General features: G+C 37.5%; 1 protein-coding gene across 6 annotated transcripts in view; it reads right to left on the bottom strand.

The window, feature by feature from the left end:
- Nucleotides 1-24,659, bottom strand: part of LOC135224491 (sodium-dependent neutral amino acid transporter B(0)AT3-like) — a 194,512-nt gene that overhangs the window by 39,554 nt on the left and 130,299 nt on the right. For all 6 annotated transcript variants that reach the window (XM_064263497.1, XM_064263501.1, XM_064263499.1 and 3 more), the window contains 2 exons: nt 3,419-3,534; nt 2,699-2,806 (listed from right to left, as the gene is read on the bottom strand). In XM_064263497.1, coding sequence (XP_064119567.1) covers nt 2,699-2,806; nt 3,419-3,534 — 224 coding nt within the window. The remainder of the gene's footprint in view (nt 1-2,698; nt 2,807-3,418; nt 3,535-24,659) is intronic.

The raw sequence follows: 24,659 nt of genomic DNA on the forward strand, positions 1-24,659 counted from the left end.
ACCAGACGATAATCATGTACATATGAGGCGATGTTTGAAAATGAAAATTGAGAAAAACATTTGAGACAACAACTATCACAGACAAGAAGATACAATACAAGTGTTGAAATTGAACATTTTATGAAAGGATTCGTACCTCTAGCTAAGAATACACATGGACATGAGAATAAGGTTTCAAGGTTATGGTTAGGTTATCTATACCAAAGGATCTGTTAAGTCGCTGGTAAAATAACACTGGCTATGCAGGATAGGGGTCTGAGATGAGGGTATCGAAATCAATCAGAAACTAATTACTTTTCTCTACAAAAAAGGGGAGGTCATTTTGGGACTAGGACCAATTACAACGTCTAGCGACTGCACCGTTTCCAAGCAACCTAGAGGATACTAAGATCATGATTCCTTTGAGGACTGGAAAGAAAAATTTCTGGAGGAATTCCAGCAGATAATCTTGAAGACCTTCGATATTGAGTCATTCCATCGATTTTGAGGGTTCCAGCTCCCTCAAAAGGTTGACGACAGCTAGTCATTGCCCAGGCGTTAAGTATTGAACTATTCCAGTGATCTGGACCATTCCAGTCTTTCCAGAATCTTGTCAGTCTTCCTGAACGGATCGTAGTTTCAACAGCCTTTTCCAAAAGGCAAAAGGTCATAGCATTCGTAATCGTAAGTTTTAGCAGTCTTTCTGAAGCTTTCAGTCCTAAGAGGCTATCCCAGAAGGCCATAGGCTTAACAGTCAGTCTTAGCAAAGTCTTAGAACTAGCAGTGTTTCCCAAATGATCGCCACCCCTTTGACAGTCTTCCCCAAAAGTGTACAAAAAAGGTCATAGAATTAGCAGCTTTCCCCAAAAAGTCGTGTTCAGAGCCTATGTAGTTTTCCCCAGAAGGTCATATGTATAAAGCATTAGCAGCCATCCCCAAAGATCATGACCTTAGCATGCTCAAGCAGTGTCTTCATGTTCAACCAGAAGCATCCAAAGAAGCCTTTATCAAATGCCTAGCATCGACTCAAGATACACACACACACGCTTTTCCAATACTCAGAGGCGCCCTACGGACATTCCAGATCCAGTGTAGTAGCACTCCTAATGGAAACTTTTACAGGAAGAGGAAAAAGAATGTAAGAATGTGCACAGAGTAATATTTTTGGTGAGACAAAATAGCCATTGCATGCCTGCTAAGAGAAGCCGAAATTCAATAGATATGGTAAAAAAAATAAAAAGGAATGCGAGATTAATTTCAACTTTTCGTTATATAAACCTTCACAATCTCGTAGCGTTGGCAGCGACCAGTCACGTGATTTCGACGGTATGCTGTTGACCAATAAGATTGGCTGTTACAAGGAGGAGCAAAGAACTCTAATTGTCTATTCTGCTTCTTAGATTATTTTTGTCCTTATTGCTATGGCACAAGGGTACTTATTAAAAAAAGATACAATTTATGACTCCTGCATCTGTATAAAGATTAGTTTCATTTGTAATTCTTAAGACATCGATGGGGAAAACCGCGCTTTGGCAACTGGTAAAACTGTAATATAGTCTTGAATGAATAACATGTTTCTAGATATAAATCATTATTTTCATCCTAGTCACTCAAAGTATGGTACTCTTACATGCCTAATTGAGACAAAAATCTTTATTCGTTGTATATTGTAGCTGTAAAGAATATATATAAAGATATTTATACATAGGATATTTATAACCAAAGGTAATATGCAGCTGAGGATTTAAATACAAAAATAGGATTTTTTTAGTTTAGTTAACATTTTAGTTGAACAAGAATAATACAAGAAACCAGGAACAATCTTGAAGTCATATTTGAGCTTAAGAAATAGAAAATTATTCAAAAAGTCTTTGAAGAATTTCAATGAAAATCTTTATAACTAGGAGTAAGTAGAATCTCAGTCAATTTCGTCAGTTAAAAGGCATTAAACGGAAAATAGATGATCTTCATCTGCTTTGTAAAAGAAACTTGATTTGTCCAACTCAATTTATGGCTGAGAGAAATAATAGCTATGAAAGTGCAATTCTAATTGGGACGATAGTTGTGGTAGTGGTAAACATAGAGACTTTCGTCATTGGAATACCACTGCCTTTGACGTCACCTGCTTCCTACAGCATTGACCTTAAATTTGTCTTCGAAGAATAAGCTAATTTCAGCCGTCATAGGTTTCACATGGCAATGCTATCTGACCTAATATACCTGCCTTCCTTAAACACTAGGGAACACCTGAATAACACATGAGAAACATTGTTCCCTGTCCTAGCAAGTAAATTTTATTTTTCTCAGAATGTTTTTAGCTCTGAAGCGAATCCCCAAGACTTAGCAAGGATGAAAAAAGAAATCCCCCAAAACAGGCATAAAACCCTATGTAAATTAAAACGTTAATATTTACTGGAAATTGTGGGTTTTGCCTTCGTCTAGATTACCAGATTTTTAAAACTTCTCAAGTTCAGCAGTCAAATCTTGATGATCTAGATACGGAAAACTACAAAAAAAAAACTGAATCATGAAAAAATCAATTTAAAATGTCGAGAGTTACTGAGAAGTGGATGGGGGTTTTGCAGATTTATATCCAGGGAAGATGCCACGTCAAGGTGAAAGGAACACTGTGAAATAGAGACAGAGAGACACAAGTGAGCTCGGTCACAGCTACACAGAGAATGAGAAACAAGACAACAGTTTGGGGGGTCAGACTCACTCCCGCTAGGTAATAGAGACACCAGGCGATGATGGTGTTGTAGTAGAGGGCCACGTTAAAGGACACGAAGGCTGATGCCACTCCGATGCCACCACAGTAAGGAGACACCTGGAAACCAGAAAAGGTATTAGTTTCATGTTAAGTTACTGGTAGATAGATAGATGATAGATAAATAGATAGATAGATAGATCATTTTATTGACCACAGACCTTAGTACAAGCGTGGCTTTGTATATTCACGGATATTAAGCAAGAAATATCCTTAATAGACGAGTGGTCAGGATCTTTGTAGCCTAACCAAGGCCCAAGTTTGAATCCTGGCCTGGGCAGAAGCACCTATCGAGAATAATTCCCCTTAGATGTAAGTTATTCCCCAGGTATAGTTAATAGGATATAAACGATATTTGCGAATTAGAATTTGTGTATGTCCTTGTGTTTTAACCAAAGGCCCAGTTTTAAATCCTGGCCTGGGTAGATGCACCCATCAAGAATAATTCCCTTTAGGTATGAGTTATCCCTAAGGCAAAGACCCCGGTTTGAATCTTGTCCCGGGCAGATACCACATATCAGTTATAATCCCCCTCGAGCGTAAGTTATTCCCAAGGTATAGTGAATTCGATATTAAACTATATTTGTAACCATAGAGGTACGTTTGTTGTCTTATGAGGACTCCTTCAAGTTTACCCCCCAAAAAAACATCTTTAATAGGGATTGTTCCTACCTGGTTCCAGACGCCGATGGCTCCTTTCCTCAGACGCTGCCCGACTGCAAGTTCGAGGTAGAAGATAGGAATCCCTTCCACAGCCAACATTATCAAGTAAGGGAACAAAAACGCCCCTGCGATGACACAAAACGAAAAGAGGCATTTAAGTCACTTCGTTTATACGCAGGAGTTAATATTGTTATAAACGATTAATTGAGGACATATTCAGTCAGTTGTTTGAAATTATTTAAATTGAATGAGAAGTTTTACTGAGAAGCAGAGAGAGAGAGAGAGAGAGAGAGAGACTAGACGGGAAAAAGAAAGATTGTTGGGTGTGGCAAGAGAGAGAGAGAGAGAGAGAGACTAGACTGGAAAAAGAAAGAGTGTATGTGTGTGTGCAAGAAGAGAGAGAGAGAGAGAGAGAGAGAGAGATTAGTGGAGACAAGTTTAAAGTTTGCAGCCACCCTCACCCCCCCCCCCCTTGGGGCGAAGGATTTAGTCATCCTTTCTTCCTCTTTAGGCTGGAAAATCCTATCCCACCCCCCACCCTCACCCCACCCCACCCCACCCTTAGCAGCTAGATCCCTCCTCTCCGATGTAATAAACGGTACCGACCGAGAGGCCTAACCAAACAAGGCGGGAGAGAGAGAGAGAGAGAGAGAGGAGAGAGAGAGAGAGAATGGAAAAAGAAAAATCCGTTTTAAAGAAAGCGTTAATGTAACCTTCTTCCTTTTTTTTGTGGGGGGAGGGGGAGAGCAAAAAATGCGATAACTAGCAAATCGCATAAAACCAAAGTTGGGAGCAGTTATTGCAGGTCTGGCATTAAGTCAACTCATTAGCACAGCATAACTGAGCGAGTTCTTAAGCTTCTTCTTCTTCTTCTTCTTCTTCTTCTCATTTTTTTCTGCAGAAATATGAGGCTAAATGAGGCTGGCTCTGTTATCAAACTCGCAAGGGGGAGTAGACTCCTTTATGTGATGCAAGGGAGGTATCGGAGGAGAAACGAATAGTGGATAAATGAGTAACTGGATAAATGCTGTCAGTGGAAACGGAATGTCTCGAATCGTATTTTGCTCCTTTTAACTATATGTCCATAAAAACAGAGTATCTAGATTCATCTTTGTCCGGATAGGGATAGATATAATAAGAATAAAAAATGGCAGTTATGATGAAAAATATTGTCTCTATTTCTTATCATTTCCAAACAAGAGATTTATAAAGATTTACAAGCAAGAGATTTACAATCAAGTGATTCACAAACAAGAAATTTACAAACAAGATACTTACAACGGGGACATTCACAAACAGGGGATTTACAAACAAAAAATACGAAATTCATATAAACCCGGAAGACAGAAAATCAAAATAACTTAAGCAGGAAACGAAAATACAAATAAAAAAGCAAAACAATAACTTAAAGAATAAACCAAGGCCTCTTTCATGAATCAAAACAGAATGACCATTTTGAAGAAAGTCTTTATCTTCTTCTTCTTCTTCTTCTTCTCTTGTGCGAATAAAAGAAATAATTGGAGTAGAGAGAGAGAACCTCTTCTGGGCGAGAACATCACGATATTATCCACCCACTTGAGCAGGAAAGAAAAAGACAATAAAAAAAAGGAAAAAAGAGAAAAGAAAAAGTAAAAATCACTCGAGTTCCTTCTTCGAGTCAAGGTTCCCCACACAGCCCCCTCCCATCCTTCAACACGCTCCCTCCCTCCCTTTCCACCCTCCAGAACCAACACAGGTGTATAATTCATGCAGCGAATTGTTTGAGGACAATGTCACTTAAAATTGTCTCTTCTTTCAGTTGTCTGTGTTTAATCCCTGACTTATTTTTGCGAGTCCAAATTCGTTGGTTTGTCTGTGTAAGAATGTGTTTCATTTGTTTGATTATTTGTACAATATTTTCATATTTACTGTTTATTAACTTTCTGCATTTACGATGAATATACGAAAAGGACTATGCTAAATAATAGCTATTGTACATCTTTACAAATTTCTTGATTTGCTGCTTTTCTTGCTCTGTTGCTTTATTGGATTTTCGTTTTCGTTAGTGTTTGTTTATCCGTTTATATAAATAATTTTCTGTATGTTCATCTATTCGCTTTGTTTTTACCTAGCTCATAACAACCATCGAAGCTTATTTCATATAATTCTACATACTTTTTGAGGAATCAAAGTTTTGATAACCATATGCTATTACCAGAAGTTCTACTATTTCAGTTTTGCCATATATAATACGTTCGCACTTTTCTGCATCTTTTACAACTCTGCTGGCATCAAGTTTCAATGTTTCTTACGGACCACCTAAACATTTAAGTGATGCCCTTCCCAGCCTAACTGAAATCCGATGACCTCTATCCAGTCTCGCCCAGGCAACAAATAATATCTCTCACGTCTAAAACGGAGGGAGAAAATTAGAGAGAAAATTCCGTGATCTTCGCGACTGGTCTCTCAACTTCTGGGAGAAGAAGGAAGAAGAAGAAGAGGAGGAGGAGGAGGAGGAGGAAGAAGAGCAGAAGAGGAGAGGAAAGAAACTATGGGAAGAGGCGATAAAGAAACAAGAGGAACTTCCCATAAATCCTTCCTCCCCGGAGGACTGAGAGGGATGATTCCTTCGCCATAATCTTGATCAATCATCTGCGATCTCTCCCCCCGGTGGGAACACACAGAAGGTAGAAAAAAAAATATGTCACCGAAGCGAATTTATGGCTCAGATTTCGGCTGGGTCCCAAGCCGATCTCCAACGATCTCCGACGATCTTCGTGCCGGTGGGTTGACGCTTTCTTGCTTTATCAAGAAGCTGGGGGAGGTGGGGGTCAACGCCCCCCTAGACTTCTCCTGGCTCATATTCACGTTCATAATCACCGACTTAAGGGCCGTTCGGCTGCTTAGCATTGTCCTGCTCTTGCGCGCGACTGCTTCTTACAGCTGCTCATAAGGGTGGAAGTCCTACAGTTTTCAATGGAATGAACACCTCTTTGTATGTAGGAGAAAGAAGGTATCATCTCATATAATAGGTGTATCTCGCGATGTTAATTTCCTAGCTTAGATGTTCCGTAAGGAGCGAATGGCCCAATTGATAGACAATTTGGATATAGATAAAAGGCAACTTTTAAAAAAACAACAATTTAGTTATCTTTAGGGGGAGACCTTCCCATTCGACAAGAATCCTGAAATCTGTTGCAAGTTTCGGTCAGATGAGCCCCAGCCAAAATATACCTTCCGAACACAGCTTGTAAATAAATGACGCTATTCGTTAATCATTTTGGTATCACGTTCCCATTGGTTGGAATGTATGACGTCATGGACGTCATGCTTTTTAATTTTGGTAACAACCACCAATTGTCTCTACTGACTTAAGTATCTTTGTGTACTCTATGACATCTTTGGTAACAATCTAGATTATTGACCTCGCATGGAGAATTTTACTTTCCTGCCTTCCAATATCAAATTGCTTATTGTGCAATACATTATTGCCCTAAAACAATTCGACTGGTACTTTGAATAATTTATTAATATTTTCATCTATTTATTGATTGATTTGTTTACCTGTCTCTGTCTTTTAATAACTAATCTCTTCCTCCCATATTTCCTAGTACCTTCTGTAGTTTTTTTGAGAGAACACCATAAGTTTTAGAAGCTGGAATTTAAACCCAATGGCCGCTGTAGGACTGTTCAATATGAATAGGGTCTATCTTCTGAACAATAACAATAATAGAAGAAGAATAAGAACAAGAACAAGAACAAGAATAGATAAACGAGAACAGTATTACAAACTTCATATAAAACGCACGGCTTGCTGTCGTAGACCACAATCAACTATCATAGGACTATCGTACAATATATTATATATATATATTATATATATATTATATATATATCTATATATATATATGTATGTGTGTGTTGTGTGTGTGTGTGTGTAGTGTATGTATGTCAGTATATATATAATTTATATTTATATATATATATATATATATATATATATATATATATATATACATATATATATATGTGTGTGTGTGTGTGTGTGTTTGCGTGTGTGTGTAACAAATAAAGACTGATAGTATGCTATGATATGATATGTATGAGACATTGTTGTATGTCACGTGCTTTGCAATCGCTTTTAGCGATGTCAAAGCACGTGAGTGTCCGAGCGACAGCTTAGAAATGCTGATAGGTCTTGAGGTGGTGTGATCCTTACCTAAGCAGGTCAACATTCGTCCTGTCGTTATGGGCGTTTGTCAAAGGTGACTTTGAAACTGGATTAGAGCAGTTTCAGGGCGTGAACGGTGGGTGCGAATTCGTGCGTCCGTATGAGCTATGTCCGTTCATAATAGATGTAATAGCCAGAACCATAGAGACCGTTACGGGGAGAGAAGGCAGATGCCGGGATGGCTCTGCCAACGTTTTTCTATGTAGTAAAGTGAAACTGGCCGGAGATGGGTAAGAATTACTGTGCTTTAGCCAAAGTGTGGCTGGATTGTATTTGAATATTTGTTTAAGAGATAACCTGTTTTTATGTGATCTTTTGATTGTGTTCTCGGGCTTATCAGAATGTTCCGTCTCCTGACAGGTGGTTCTAGTGGAGGGAACTGTACTGGTAGGGGGAACTATATTCTGGAGAAGAGTTAAATGGTGTGACTAATTACTGAATAGACTGTTAATTACCGGGGGTTATCTGAGTTATCTGAACTTAGAGTTATCATTCCATTTAATCATCCTGTAAGAATCTGAGCTATTCAATTAATACTTTGCTTTTAAATAAATGTATATTTTTGTAGTTCCGAATCTGATTTGATGACCGAATGAAATAGAGAGAGAGAGAGAGAGAGAGAGAGAGAGAGAGAGAGAGAGAGAGAGCTATTGCCAGTCGAGAGAGAGAGAGAGAGAGAAAGTGTTACCAAACTCAGTTTGCCTGCCGCTCTGGCTTTCGCTACCAAAGTGAATAACAGATATATATGTATATATATAATATATATATATATATATATATATATATATATATATATATATATATATATATATATATATATGTGTGTGTGTGTGTGTGTGTGTATATATATATATATATATATATATATATATATATATATATATATATATATTATATATATATATATATACATTTGCATTTTCATTCTCTTCTTTCGGTCACGAAGATAAAGTATATCGATGTACTCCCGCAATAAAACGAAGGAGAGAGAAGAGACAACAGAGGAAGAAAGGAAAATACAGATCTAATTTGTCCCAACAGTTTCGCCCTCCATTCAAAGCCTCATCCTGGAAACTTGAATTGACTAATCACTTTTAGAAAAATATATTTTTCTTAAGCACTTTTAGGTCAATAAAGTTACCTTTGAGAGAACTGTTACAGGGCGAAACTGTTGGGACAAATTAGATCTATACTTCTATACTTCGTTCCTTGCTCGTTTGTTTCTCGTCTCTCCTGTTTATCCTGCTGGAGTTCATTCATCGACACACACCACACACACACACACACACACACACACACACACACATATATATATATATATATATATATATATATATATATATATATATATATATTATATATAGGTATGCATGTATTTATATATTTATATATACATAGGTAAGCATATATATATATATATATATATATATTTATTATAATAGGTATACATGTATTAACATATGTTCACACAAACACACACATACGCACATACATATATATAACTATATATATATATATATAGATATATATATATAGTATAGATATATTATACGCGTTCTGTCTTTTATCCATTTATTTAACGCCGACGTTTCGTATCAGCTTGATACATTTTCCAGGCTGAAATTGCGATTACACATCAATTGCGTATAAATAGTAAAAGATATACACATTGTTTACCAAACACCATAATTAAAAACCTTTTCAATAAGTTAAGATAAAAACTGAATAAAAACAGAAACACAGAATTACTTCCACGCAGTTGACGTGTAATCGCAATTTCAGCCTGGAAAATGCATCAAGGTGATACGAAACGTCGGCGTTAAATAAATGGATAAAAGACAGAACGCGTCTCCCTACTCCAATATGAATATATATATATATATATATATATAATATAATATATATATATATATATATATCTAATATTATATATATTATATATCTATATATATATATATATTAATAATATCTATATATATATATATATATATATCATATATATTATTCATAAATAAAATGCAGTAAATGCATTTGAATATTCGACCATGGAAAACTGATTCCTTTCGCTGTCCTTGCTTTTATAAAGGGAGGTGGGGGGAGGGGGTTGCATGCTAGAAGAAAGAAGGGTACAAGCATTCTCATCAGAGAAAGAGGCAGCATCCAACCAAAAAACAAAAAGCACTCTCTAATGTAAAGTCCTTCTGCGGATGACGCCAAAGCCGAGAGTTGACGTCAAATTTTGGCCACCTGCCAAAATGAGTGGGAGGAAATTAGGACCGGTGGAGCAGAGAGAGAGAGAGAGAGAGAGAGAGAGAGAGAGAGAGTTGGGGTCAGATAGAGAGGGGAGGTTGGGGAAGGAAAGAGAGAGAGAGAGTTGGGTGCAGAGGGGAAAGAGAGAAAGGAATGGGCAGGTTAGAGTGAGATAGCTATAGTAGCAGTTGTTGTACTACAGAGAGAGAGAGAGAGAGAGAGAGAGTTGAAAGGTGATAAAGTAAGACGAATACAATAACCAATGCTCATAGTGTTTCTGTGTGTGAGAGAGAGAGAGAGAGAGAGAGAGAGGAGAGAGCGAGAGAGAGAAAGGCAAGAGTAAGAGGGATCATTATAATATATAAATGCTAACAGTTTTAGCCATGAGAAAACAAAACCAGAGAGAGAGAGAGAGAGAGAGAGAGAGGGAGAGAGATCATTGCAACAAAGGCTATAGTGTTAACTATGAGAGAGAGAGAGAGAGAGAGAGAGAGAGAGAGAGGGAGAGAGATCATTGCAACAAATGCTGATAGTGTTAACTATGAGAGAGAGACCTTACCTTACCTTACAGACCTTACATCTTGTTCGGGTTGCCCCAGGTCCCTCAGTGTGAGGCACCTCTAATGTCTACCAGAGAGTTGCTAGTACATCTTCCGGTATATTTTGCATCTTCCAATCTTGGATGGTCTGGGATGCAGTTTAGATATTTTGTGCGAGCTTATTCTTAAACACATCTACGCTACTCCTGATATATTCCTCAGATGAGCTGGCAACGCATTGAATAGACGCTGCATTATCGATGCTGGTGCGTAGTGGATTAATGTCCTGTGTGCTTTCCTTATTTTTCCTGGTATATTTTTCCGGGCACTATTAATCTACCTCTGCTTGCTCTTTCTGATATTTTTAGTTCCATGATATTTTCTGCTATTCCTTCTATCTGTTTTCCATGCCTGAATTATCATGTAAGCGTTCTCTTCTCCTTTCCAGACTATATAATTTTTAAGAAAATTGTAGTCTTTCCCAGTAGTCTAGGTCTTAACTTCTTCTATTCTAGCTGTAAAGGACCTTTGTACACTCTCTATTGTGCAATATCCTTTTGATAGTGTGGGTGCCATATCATATTGCAATATTCAAGTGGACTACGAACATATGTTTTATAAAGCATATTCATGTGTTCAGCTTTTCTTGTTTTGAAGTGCCGTAACAACATTCCTTTTTATTTTGCTTTACATTTTGCCAACAGAGTTGCTATTTGATCATTGCATAAACATGTTCCTCCATTCATCATCACACCAAGGTCTTTAACTGCTTCCTTATTTGATGATGGTCTCATTATTAGGTCCCTTATATGCATATAGCTTTCTTTCTCTGTCTCCATAATTTATTGATTCAAATTTATCAGAGTTAAATACCATCCTATTTACCTCTGCCCAATCATATACTTTGTTAAGGTCTCTTTGTAGAGCGTTCCTATCTTCATCACAAAAGTAATTTCTCTACTATTCTTGTGTCATCTGCGAAACTACTCACTACCGAATCCTTAACATTATTGTCTATGTCTTCAATCATAATAACAAACAGTATTGCAGCTAACACCGTACCTTGCGGCACACCGGATATTACCTTGGCTTCATCCGATTTCCTCGTCGTTTGCAATAACTATCTGTTTTCTGTGTGTAAAAATTCTTTTAACCATCTTCCTACTTTATCCACGATATTGTGTTTTCTAATTTTCTTCGCTAATATATTATGGTCTACTTTATCAAAAGCTTTTGCAAAGTCTAAATAAACCACATCTGTTTCATTTCCGCTTTTCATATTTTTGAATATGTTTCACGGTGGACTAACAGTTGGGTTTGTGTACTTTTTCCGGGTACGAAACCATGTTGTCCTTTATTAAACAAATTATTTTTTATTAAATGTTTCATAATATTTTTCTTCATTACCCTTTGTTTCATACACTTTCATTATATGTGATGTTAGACTCACAGGCCTATAATTACTTGCCTCTAGTCTTGATCCACTTTTGAAAGTAGGGGTAATATACGCTAATTTGTGCTCATATATATCTTGCTGTATCTACACTTTGTCTTAATAATATTGCAAGTGGCTTTGCGATAGAATGAACTACTTTCTTTAACAAAATAGCAGGAATTCCATCAGGCCCTGCAGCAGCTCCATTTTTGTAATTTCATTAATAGCCTGCACATATCGCTTCACTTCAATATCTATGTCAGCTAAATATTCACTATTTTCATCCCTTACTTCTATATCATTATCTTCATTATCTATTCTAGGGGTGAATTCTCTCTTATATCGTTCTGCCAGTATGTTGCAAATTTCCTTTTTTTCATTCGTAATCTCTTCAATTCTCAGAGGGCCTATTTCTATTCTTCTTTTATTCATCTTCTTCGCATATGAGTATAATAGTTTGGGGTTTTGCTTGATATTTAATAGGGTTTTTTCTTCCAAGTCCCGTTTTTCATTTTCTTTTGATTGTATAATCTTTTTTTCTGCATTTTCTATCTTACTTTTTAGTTCTATAACTTTCCATGCATTTTTTTCTTTGCAAGACCTTTTTCCACTTTCTGATTTTCTGGAACAAGATTCTTCTGTCTCTTGGTATGCATGAATGATGTTTACTTTTCTTCTTCGGTATATATTTTTCCCACTATTATCTCCAATATTTTATATAATATCTCCGTATTTACCCTTATGTCATCACTTACGAAAATGTTATCCCAATCTTTGTTTAATTCTTCATTAATTTCTGACCATTTTATATTTTTACTGTAGAAGTTGTATTTTCCTATATCCTTCCCACTTTTTCATTTCTTCTGCTTATCTCTCATTTTCACTTGCTTTTGGAATGAACTGTTAATTCTATGACATTATGGTCTGAAATACTCGCATTATAAACTATTATTTCTTTAACATAATTCATCTCGTTCACAAATACTAGGTCTAAAGTATTTTCCTTTCTTGTTGGCAGGTGATTTATTTGTTGAATGTTGTATTCTAGTAGCATATCTAATAGCTTTTCAATTGTCCTCTTATCTTCTGCACTACTATTACTCTCTTTTTTATATGTATAAGTACAACCACAATCTCCTATTCGTTCTTTCCATTCTCGAAAGGAAAGTTGAAGTCACCAGATAGGAGAATAGTCCAGTCCTTGTGATTTCTACATATATCATCAATTTTTTCAATTATTAGTCAAACTCTTTAGTATTAGGAGGTCTATATATTACTATGTTCATCAATTTTTCAGATTCAAATTCTACCGCTATTAGTTCACATTCTGAGTTACTATATTTCTCATATATTTTTTCCTTGTTTTTTGTCTTTCCCATATATTGCGGTTTCCCCCTTGATTCCTATTTTTTCTATCTGATCTATAAGTTTGGAACCCTTTTATTTGATCATCATCGCAGTCTCTTGGGAATACCAGGTTTCACTTATATTCTATATATCTATTTTCTTTTCATTTTGGGTTAGTCTTCTAAGTACTCTATTTTTTCTTTTTGAGTTACTCGTAACTAAACCTGCGCATTTCATCACTATGATGGTTTGGTGTGTTTTCTCCTTCATTTAATACTGATAGTAATAAGGATTTTCCCATGTCTCTTTCCTGTTCTGGTATGTTGTTCTTTTTTTCATTTCCAGAAATTCTGACATTAAAAAATAAAAAACCAACTTTTCCATAAATATTTGATCTTCCTTCATCATAATTATTCATTTTGTGTCTGAATCTGCATTTTCTCCGTTTCTGCAATATCCTCTTGCATAATAAATACAGTTATTATCTCTTGAGTAGAATTTCGGAGCTGATGCTTTGAAATTCTTTGCTGAACAACCTCTGCATATCTCTTTGGGTGGTTTGCTTTTTCTCTTTTACCTGATATTCTTGAGAGAGAGAGAGAGAGAGAGAGAGAGAGAGAGAGAGAGACTCGTATTTTGGGTTCACGGGTTTTGGGGAAAATTTGGTAGAAGAGGGGGGGAGAGGTCCTGAGTTAGAGATCGGGCAGGGGTTGGGGGGAAAGATTAGGGATGCTGGAACGTGATATGGCTGGAGGGCAAAAGGATTACGACAAGGAAAGTGGAGTTTCGTAGCTCTCGGCCTCGGCTGAAAAGAGGCTTTTGTGAGATCACAACTCGGATAATTGCTTTCTAAGATCTGTGTTTTCGTTTTTGTTTTGCCATATTGTTTGAGGTGAGAACGTCGGTAGGAGTTCTATATAAATGGCCTTTAATAAATATCGGCCTAGGGCCAAGATCTGAAACCGCTTATAGGCAATAGAATAGCTTTTTTGTGGTTGTTAAGAGGGTCGGAACATGAGTTTGTCCTCACAGGTTCTACCTGTGCCTAAGTAGTAAATTCCCAAAACATGAATAACAAATGATTAAACAAATACAGTCAAATGACTCTTCAAAACAGGAAATTACGAAACGTAACTATATGAAATACAATCCTCATAAAATGAAAACTTTCTCTGTCTATGAACAATGAAGGATTTCCTCATAAACACAACACAGCCACCGATGAGGCAAAACTGCACGATTCAGCAACTCAATAGGACCCAGTTCAGACCGAAATTTGCCCACATCAGAGAAATACATCCACTTCGGTTAGCTCACGATTCCCCATTCAGAACCCTTTCTCTGAAGCTATACTCTGTTTTTTTTCATCTGTCCATCCGCCTGTGGTGTTTTTGTATGGTAACACTGCGTCCCGGGCTTTAGATAGTTACATTCAGCTTACATTCAACGATTATAATAATATCTTATTTCGAATATTAACGGTGTAATTCGCATACAGTAAATTATTAAAACACTTTTCAGTTACAAATGTATACCCAGATATCCTTTTATTTACCTGAAACTTACAAAAAGCGTAACTATCTAAAGCCCGGGACGCAGTGTTACCATACAAAAACACCACAGGCGGATGGACAGATGAAAAAAAACAGAGTATAGTGAAACTTAGCAAGTTCTGGTCAGAAGCCAGTAACTGAGACAGTAGAACTCGGACTCAGGCCGTGTTCCGAAGACAACACTTCAGAAGGTAGAACTTAGATCTGTATCTAGTCATTTCAGGTGACTTTATTGAGCTTGAAGAATTCGTTCGTGACCTCATGCTCATGCCACGTAGTGACTGTCTCTCGTTCAGACCACAGAGATACAATAACAAGGAGTGGCGATTTCCCTGCCAATCGTGTGACCTCGGGCGGCCATACTGAAAGGCCTTGGTCTAGCTCAAAGCACAATATTTTATCGATGTTATTAATATTATTTTTGCTATTACTGTTTTTATCTTTTATACTATTATTATCATTATATTACTTCACTCAATTTCACAGATAAAAATTACCTTACAATAACAGGTTGGCTTAAACACTCCAACTACTGCGACCAAGGTCTAAGCATGTGCTCTTGGATCTAAGCTATGTCTAGCATAAATGATTCCGGTAAATTACAGAACTTTCTTTGCATACAGTCACTAAATGCTAACTAAGCAGTAATGTACAATCACACTAACAATAACCCTTACCATACACTCACACTCACTAAACACTCGCACTTAGTATGCACTTACACTCAATAACACTAAACACTCACTGAATACTCAACACTCAGTAGGCACTCACTATACACTAAACGCTCACTAAACACTTATAAAACATTAACGCTCACTAAATAGTCATTGTACCTTAAACAGTCAGTAAACATTCACCAAACACTCACTTATCCTAAACATTCATTAAACACAAAACATTCACCAAGCACTCACTCTGCACTAAACATTCTCTAAGTACTCACTATTCACTAAATACTCACTAAACATTCACTAAGTACTCACTATTCACTAAATACATTCAAAAATACTCACTATTCACTAAATACTCACTAAACATTCTCTAAGTACTCACTATTCACTAAATACTCACTAAACATTCTCTAAGTACTCACTATACACTGAACACTCGCTAAACCCTAAACACTCATTAAATGCCAAATACCCATTAAACCCTACATGCTCATTAAACCCCTAAACACTAATAAAACAATAAACAGCCACTAAATATTCACTGATCACTCATTAAACACTAACTAAACTAAACAAAAGCATTCACTAAACCCTGAACACTCATTAAACATTCACAGTTCACTAAATACTAACACACTAAACATTCACTAAATCATAAACACTTACACACTAAGCATTCACTAAACCCCAAATACTTACTAAGCATTCATTGAATACTTAGACGTAAAACATTCACTGAATACTTACACACTAAACATTCGCTAAACCTTAAACACTTACACACTAAAGATTCACTCACTAAACTCTAAACACTCATTAACATCCACAGAATATTTACATGCTAAACATCCGCTAACATTCATTAAACCTTAAATACTAATCATTCACTAAAAACTTACTCATAAACATTCACTAAACCCTAAATACTCTCTAAACATTCACTAAACCCTAAACATTCTCTAAACATTCACTAAACCCTAAACACTAAACAAGCACTAAACTCTAAACACTCACTAAACACCTACTTATTAAACATTCAGTATAAAAAAAATTCACAATCCCACTAAGCCCTGTTCAATTGCGCGGTGACCTGACCTTTAAAGATGGCCGCAAGGCTTTACAGCGCTGCCCTGGTGGAAGACCACCGAACTACGCAACACTGGTATACTGCAGATAGCAGTGGTTCAGGCTCTGTAGCTCACGCCATTAAACCCAAAACCCACGTTCAGTACCTCTTGATCAAGCCAGTAAAGCTCAGAGGCCCTTTCAGACCACTTCTCTCTTCTCTCTCTCTCTCTCTCTCTCTCAAGTCGACGGAACTGAGGATCACCTCATTAATCAAACTGAAACCCCGTTTAGATCTTGCCAGTACCAAACACTAGGCCATTTGGATGAGTATGAAAAGTATCAATGGAGAGCCTCTAATAACACGTTTGTGGAGATGCTCTCTAAAATCTACATGTCTAATGGAAGTTTCGCGTTACCATAATCATATTTAGTTCTGTAATAACTCAAATTATGTACTAACAATTACATTTAATGCTCATTAAGACAGGTGTTATATCATTTTTTTCTCACAAAACAAGAGCTTAATGAATGAACCAGTTTTCTCGTGTATTGCTAAGACTTTCTGCTTAGCACTAACGAATTCATACTCTCTCTCTCTCTCTCTCTCTCTCTCTCTCTCTCTCTCTCTCTCTCTCTCTCTCTCTCTGTCCATAAGTATTTATGCTATTTCTTTGACACCACGATCTTCAGCTTACAGAATGCCATAGTCTAATTAGAAAATACCAAAGAAACCTCTTTAATATACTGAGGAAACAAAAAGCCACCAAACCCACGCATTGTTATTATTATTATTATTATTATTATTATTATTATCATTATTGATTTCAGGTCCACAATAATAGCATGTGAGTATATGGGTATTTAATGGATATTAAAAGCTTTCGATCATTGTCTTCATTTTCGACAAAGAAAACTGTGCCCATTATTATTTTATTATTGATTATTTATTAGATTATTATTAGTTATTATTCGTATTATTATTTTATTATTATTCTTTATTAGTTATCAGATTTTATTATTATTAGTTCTTACTTATTATTATTTTATTATTTTATTTCAGGACCCAAGTGCAAGCATCCCCGTCCCCTTGCCTCAAAACATGAGGACAGCGCCCGGAATCGAGCGCGCAATCACCGAACGAGATGCGCACCAGTTCATATGCGGCGAAGTATCGCGGACGTGCCTCTGCATATCGCCGATTCTCTAATGCGTGCGAGGATTTGATGTTGGCCTCTTGCGATAAGTGGAGAAATGATGTCCCTCGCGATGGCAGCAGTGCAAGAAGTCGTTTCCTTTGTCAAGGGTGAGTAAGTGGTCAAGTTTGTCAAACGGTATGAACGTGTAGCCTACATCATTTATTGCAGGGCCGTACTTGAGTCATCAATAGCATTCAGGTCAAAATTTTTCATGCATGTATAGTCACCTCCCTTTTATCAGAGGGTATCAACGCATCCCCTTTAATTAAGTTGAAAGATGTCGCCCCTGTTATAAGCACGTACAAAGTCCTCATTTTTACTATAAAGACAAGTTAGTCACTTTCTCACATTTTTTTGCATGGGAAAGTCACCCCCCTTTTATCAGAAGGCACAATACTATCCCCTTTAATGAAGCTGAAGAACGTCGACCCTTTTATAATCAACCCTTCTGTCTTTAGAACAAGTTCATCACTTTTCATAATCAGACACAAAGTAAAGTTCGTTTTCTCCGCAGGTATCAGGTCAGCCATATTTATAAACAGGAATAAAATCAGGCTCATTTTATAGGCAGGCAAGAAGTCACCCCTTTGACGAGAACGTTTAGAGTCATATCTTATAGGTGAGAAGTAATGTCACCTATGTCTGCGTAGGAAAATTCAGAAAGAGAGAACTGCAGAAAGCAATGCAATATGGCCAAGTGTTCGGTAAGGTTTGAGATTCAGCATTTTCCTCACAGAAGAAAAACATTAGTGTAATTAATTAAATAAATTTCAAGAAAGATGTTTATTCTTAAAAAATACATCCAGGCACTAACCAAAAAGCGCAGTTTCCTCTTAATTCAGCCATTAGTGCTACTACGTAGATACCGGTTTACTCTTAAGTAAGCAGATCATGACAGAGTAAGTCCCTACGACATTTCGTCCATTCCAAGAAAGACTTGTCGCTTGCTTGAGGGTCACACTGCATTTATTTCAGTTTCCTCCTTTTTATTCAGTGAAACAAGGATAGATAAGGGCTCTGAGTTGGCCAGTCCGCCATTCTTAGGCCAAGAGAATGTTGTATCCAAAGCAAATATTCCCTGACAAATGAAAACCCACAGTCATCCAACTTTTAGTTCACGAGTTAAGAAAAGTGAGAAGAGAAACACTGAGAATCCGCAAATCATTCGAAAAACAAATCCCACATATGCCAGGTAGCAGATCGAAGTTCATTTCGGCTGGAATGTCCTACTCTCGAATGGCAAAAGGTCAAACAAAAATAAATAGCTGGTTTATGAGGCAATTGTTGGCCAAGGTGTCCGTCTAAATATAACTTCATTTGCGTCACTAGGCTGACGTCCGGCCAGCTCTCTCTCTCTCTCTCTCTCTCTTGACTCATTTGAAGTCAACGAAGCTTTGTTGCATGAAGCTCCTCCGGGACTTACGGTTCTACGTGGAATGCGAAGCAATTCCTGCATACTTTGAGCTCTCTTAGACAGGTCAGGGAATGCTGACATTTCTGGGGCCAATTGTCAGATGTAAAATGGAAATACATTCCTGTCATGACCGTGTTCTTTGGAATTTCCTTAAGAATCAGGAAATGTTGACAGGCCTTGGACTCATTGTCCCACCTGTCATCTTGAGGAGTTTCGGTTTAATTTTCATGACTGAAATATAAGATGAAAGATGAGGATATACTGCAATAACTGACCCTGGAGAAGGAATAACCAAGATATAATTTATCCCGTTATCATGAATTTTCCTTTTCGAATTTCCACTTTATTCTGACAGTCATTGTTGTTATTAATAAGATTGTAACAGTATCAGCAGGAACATGTTGTAGTTGTTGTCGAAGAAAATGATTAGGGAATAGTTTCTCATGAACTTCACTCTATGGAAATAGATATTGACCTCTAGAACTAAATAAAATTATTTAAGTACTTCAATAAACTTTCGTTCTATGACAGGTTTCAGGATTCCAACACTAATTCGAATGATAGATGATAAACGATATGTTTTCCATTTCATATTTTTCAAGATACGAAAACTTTTATAAGATCCCAAAGCATCCTGTCATTCAAAGGTAATAAAAGAAAAAAAGATTCCATTCAAATCAATAAAACCTTGTGATTTTGTGGGAAGATATTTTTCCCCCTTTCAAATATGCAAAGCGCAGACGATCCGTACAGCAGAAACGTATCTAGGACATGAACAAGCAACAGTAGCTGAATTGTGCATCATTGCTGCCGAAGAAGGAAAAATATTGAAAGAGAACGCCTCCCAGTTTTATTATGTTTAGTCTACAAATATCGCGGTATACTCGACTTAGACTCCCTCACAGTGATCCCCAGCACACCCAACCCCATCTCTTCCCCATCCCTCTCCACTTCCCAATCCCCCCAACCCCCATACCCCATCCCCACCCTCGTGCTTTCTCTCGCAGATATCTAAGATCAGATGTAGACCTTTCCTTGAAGAAAAGAAACCCCCAAATTTTCCTTTTCTTACATTTATCTCAAAGTGTCCAGTTCCCTTTCAGTAGCTTTATCTGTTCAGTTTCTTCGTCCTGTAAACTCTATTCGGAAAGAAAAAATGATTTCATACGCAGCTAAACGGTTTAAAATCTGTTTACTGAAAAAACATTACTTTATAAGCACTGAAGGAAGGCGTAGTCATTCAGTGCTTAGAATTATTTGTGAAACAGCGAAGCTGGTCAGAAAGCTGAATTCAGATATGGTTCCCGAAAAATCAGGAAATATTCTTAGTAATGACATCATCCAGTTTCAGCTACAGGAACAAAAATCAAAAAGTTAAAATACAAAAGATTATTTTAAAAAATATGCTTCAAGGTCACTCTTAGTGAGATAAATAGCCACCAATGATCAAATTTGATTTTCCTTATGGGTGTCAAGGGTTAAAAAAGCAAAACCTGCAATGAGCGTCTAAGCAGATGAAAGCTAAACAATATAATGTCAGATGAAGGAAGAAAAGGTCAATATGTGTGTTGACCGAGACCCATCCAGCAGAATTCACGAATCTGTCAAACAATGGGCCAACTAGGACTTGAAACAGAGTAAAAATCAATAAAAATCAAAACAATGACAAATAAAAAGAACGGAAACCTAAAACTGGATGAAATGATCGATCGAGTAGTCGATCAGCGAGAAGGCTGATCGCAGATGCACGATCGGACGGATCGGTGCTGCCGTAACGCCGGATGTCACAACGGGGGAAAGTTTCGTCAACCTTCCCACTTTAAGCTATTTACTCCCGACCCTTATAGAAAAGAGCATTTCGTAGAGAGAGAGAGAGAGAGAGAGAGAGAGAGAGAGAGTGGAAGGGTTGAGAAGAAGAGCGGCAGCGAGACAGGGAAAGACAGAGAAAAACGAATGGTGGAAGGATTGAGAGAGAGAGAGATAGAGAGAGAGAGAAAATGGAAGGATTGAAAGAAAAAGGGGAAGAGAGGCAGAGAGAAATGGATGGTGGAAGGTTTGAGAGAGAGAGAGAGAGAGAGGTGGAAGAGTTGAGAGAAAGGTCAGAGAGAGGGAAAGAAGGTGGAAGGATTGAGAGGAATAAGGGAAGAGAGAGAGAGAGAGAAACGAATGGTGGAAGGGTTGAGAGGAAGAAAGCAGAGAGAGTTAGAGGGGAGAGAAGAAAGAGTTTTGCATGTGAAAGAGAGCGAGAGATAGATAGAGAGAGAGAGAGAGAAAGAGAGAGAGAGAGAGAGAGAGAGAGAGAGAGAGAGATGTACAGCATAATATAACAAAATCGAACCAAAGCAACCTCGATTTTATTCAGTCACTGTCAAGCTGCGCGTTCTGTCGAATAAACAAAACAAAAAAATCTTCATCCCAAGGCCACTTTAACCAGAGGTGACTGCAATGCGTTGCAATGCGGCGGCTGCTATGACAAAGCAAAAAATAAGTCGGGGGTGGGGGGGAGGGAGGGGGGGAGAAAAGGAAGTACGGCACTGATGATAATTAGGAAATTAAAGAGGTGCGATCGCTATATTTTTCCGTAATGAAGCACAATGCAGTACGATTCTACCAAGATTAGATTATATATATATATATATATATATATATATATCTATATATATATATATATATATATGTGTGTGTGTGTGTGTGTGTGTGTGTGTGTGTGTATGTATGTATGTAAATGTATGTTATGTATATGCATATATTTGAAAAGAGAGAATATGTACACAAATACCAAAATACCATAGCTGTAAATTAGCACAATTTTTCTTCTGATAGTCCGCAGCAATCTTCACCTCACCCCACATATCACACGTAGCACACACACACTCACGCACACACAGACACAGACATACAGCCCATCAGGAAAAGAAGGAAGGAAAAAGAGAGAAAGAACAGAGGAAAAGTACTTGTTACCAGCTGGAGAACAAAGGAACACCTTCCTCATGAACAAGAAGCTTTAAAGCAGTTGACTTTGTCTTTTTCTCTTTCTTTTCTTTTTGTACCTGACTCCCTTCCTGATATGAGGTGAGCCATCGACAAGACGACTGGGGGAAGGAGGAGGAAGAGGAGGAGGAGGAGGAGGAAGCAGAAGTGATAAGGAAGAAGGAGAAGGGAGCAGCTGAGGAGGAGGGTTAGATGAGGTGTGAGTTTCAGAAAGGAAGAATGATATCGGCGTAAGAGAGGAGGAAGAAGATGTGAAGTAAGAGGAAAGAGGGGGAGGAGGAGGATGAGGATGAGGAAGAGAGTGTCCAATCGGATCCGGAAGGGCACCTCCAGTTCCTCACGCGTCTCTTCATATTTAGACAAGGAAAAAAAATCTCAGACTTTTAAAGAGAGATCTCAGCAGCCATTATTTTCAGCATCCTTTAGAACAGAATTAGTAGATTAAATCCTTCATTACTACCTTACTAAAGACTCGAACTTGGCCAGAGTTAACTAAATAAGGACTTAGTCACTCAGGATTTCTAGCAAGCAGGACTTAAAGGCTACTCCACAGCTCTAGTCCCAGGGACTCGTACGAGACCGGTATCGAGCAAATGTACCTAAAAGATAGTTTACCTTTTCCCATTCAATAGCACCTCCCTTTGCAGCCTTGGTAACCCAGCTGAGCAGCCTCTCCTCTTTGAAAAGACTGACAGATGATAGGTCACTGATGTACTTCAACGGAAGACGTTTGAAATTGTTGATCGCGACTTCGATGACCATAAGTTCTGCGAATTTTTTCTTGAATTCAGCTGAAATTGAATTGCTGATTGTCTGCTCAACTTGGTTCATCTCGAACTAATTTCCAACCGTTTACAAAACGAATAGAAATTGACTGATTTTTTTCAAGTCACAAGATTTAGGTAAAGGTCAGTGATGTCCACTGGTGTTTTGTGATGTTCTAAGGCTCCAAGCACTAAGTCTGTTGCCGCTTTTAGGGGGATTTGCCGAGGTTCCATTTTCTTTCCTTAAACTCGTTGTTGTCACAACAAATTGAAGCTTGCAACTCTCTCTCTCTCTCTCTCTCTCTCTCTCTCTCTCTCTCTCTCTCTCTCTCTTTTTCTCTTTCAGCTCTTCTATATGAGTTCTGAATAAGGTGAACCAAACTCATCTCTGCATCATCGATTTATTCAGTCTCTCTCTCTCTCTCTCTCTCTCTCTCTCTCTCTCTCTAAAGGTGTTAAATTCTCATGAAGATCATAACTCAGGTGAAACGGAAAGATTAAAAGAACATATTCAAGCATTAGGGATGTTACAACCATCACCCATTAGATGTTGAGAATGGGCCTCCTACCCCCTTCTCCCCAGTCCCCAACCCCCACCCATAACCCCAAAAGGGTCTACTAGTCCACGTAGCAGATGGTCACTGATCCAGATATGAACGATAAAAGAGAAATGTAATAAATTGCGTCATTAAGAGGGGAAACAGCTCTTTAACACAAGGCATTTTTATTTTTTACCTATTTCATGTTAAGCTTTATTTCTCTTTATCATGTCACCCTGCTTGGTCAGCTTTATTCGGGTTATTTATTGTTAAGGAAGAGGAAAAGTTTTCATTCACACGTCTTTATGAACATTTTAATTTATTGCTTAGTTCCTGTTTATTTGACATCATATTTAGGCATGCTTTTTAAATTCAGTATTGTTTCATATTTAAAAAAAAAGAGTTGTTGTAAGATGGAAAATACTTAGCAGTTGAAGACAGTTTCATCAACAATTTGAACAATATTGCCATAAGAAAATTAGATATAACGTTAAGATTATTCTTTGAACTTCTTGTAATGCTGATTTACTCCTTCATATTGCCATTGCCGGAGGACATCCTTCTTGTAGTGTCTGATATATTTCGCCTCTCTCTCTCTCTCTCTCTCTCCTCTCTCTCTCTCTCTCTCTCTCTCTCTCTGAATATGCAAAAATTCTAAGGCTCAGGGATGATGTTCAATCATTATCATCACAGAAAAGTGGAAAAATTAGAATCTTTTATACACAAAAATAAGACTGCAAGAGTATTGTATAGAGAAATATTAAATCCATTCTTGTCATTCATAAAAATTTATAATCATGAAAGTGTTCTTCAATTATCACCATTATTAGCGACAATCAAATTAAGATATCAAATGCTCCCATTTTAGTAAAGGACCAAGTAATTATTGCAATGACTATCATGGTAACTATTGTCTTAACGATGTCATTGACTTCATGCAACGCAAAATAGTACGCAAGAGCCTCCACGCAATATCAGAGACCAAGATTTGCAAGCAGAGACCGTGAAGGCCTAGAGAAACAGTCGAAATAAAACGAAAAGAAGAAGAAGAAGAAGAAGAAGAAGAAGAAGACGCCTTTTCATTCGCTAAAAATAAATATTCTTTTAGGAAGTAACGAATTCCAGAACAAAAAAAAAGATAAAATTGCTCAAGTACGGAATTCTGGGTAAACCAAACTTAAGGGACTTGGGCGGAGGGTTGGTGGTGGTGTTGGTGTCGAGAGGGAGGTCTGGGGGTCCTTGGAACCCCTCCTTAGATGAGGTTGGGTGG

Source organism: Macrobrachium nipponense, chromosome 12, assembly GCF_015104395.2.
Source record: "Macrobrachium nipponense isolate FS-2020 chromosome 12, ASM1510439v2, whole genome shotgun sequence".
In the NCBI taxonomy this organism is placed as follows: domain Eukaryota; kingdom Metazoa; phylum Arthropoda; class Malacostraca; order Decapoda; family Palaemonidae; genus Macrobrachium; species Macrobrachium nipponense.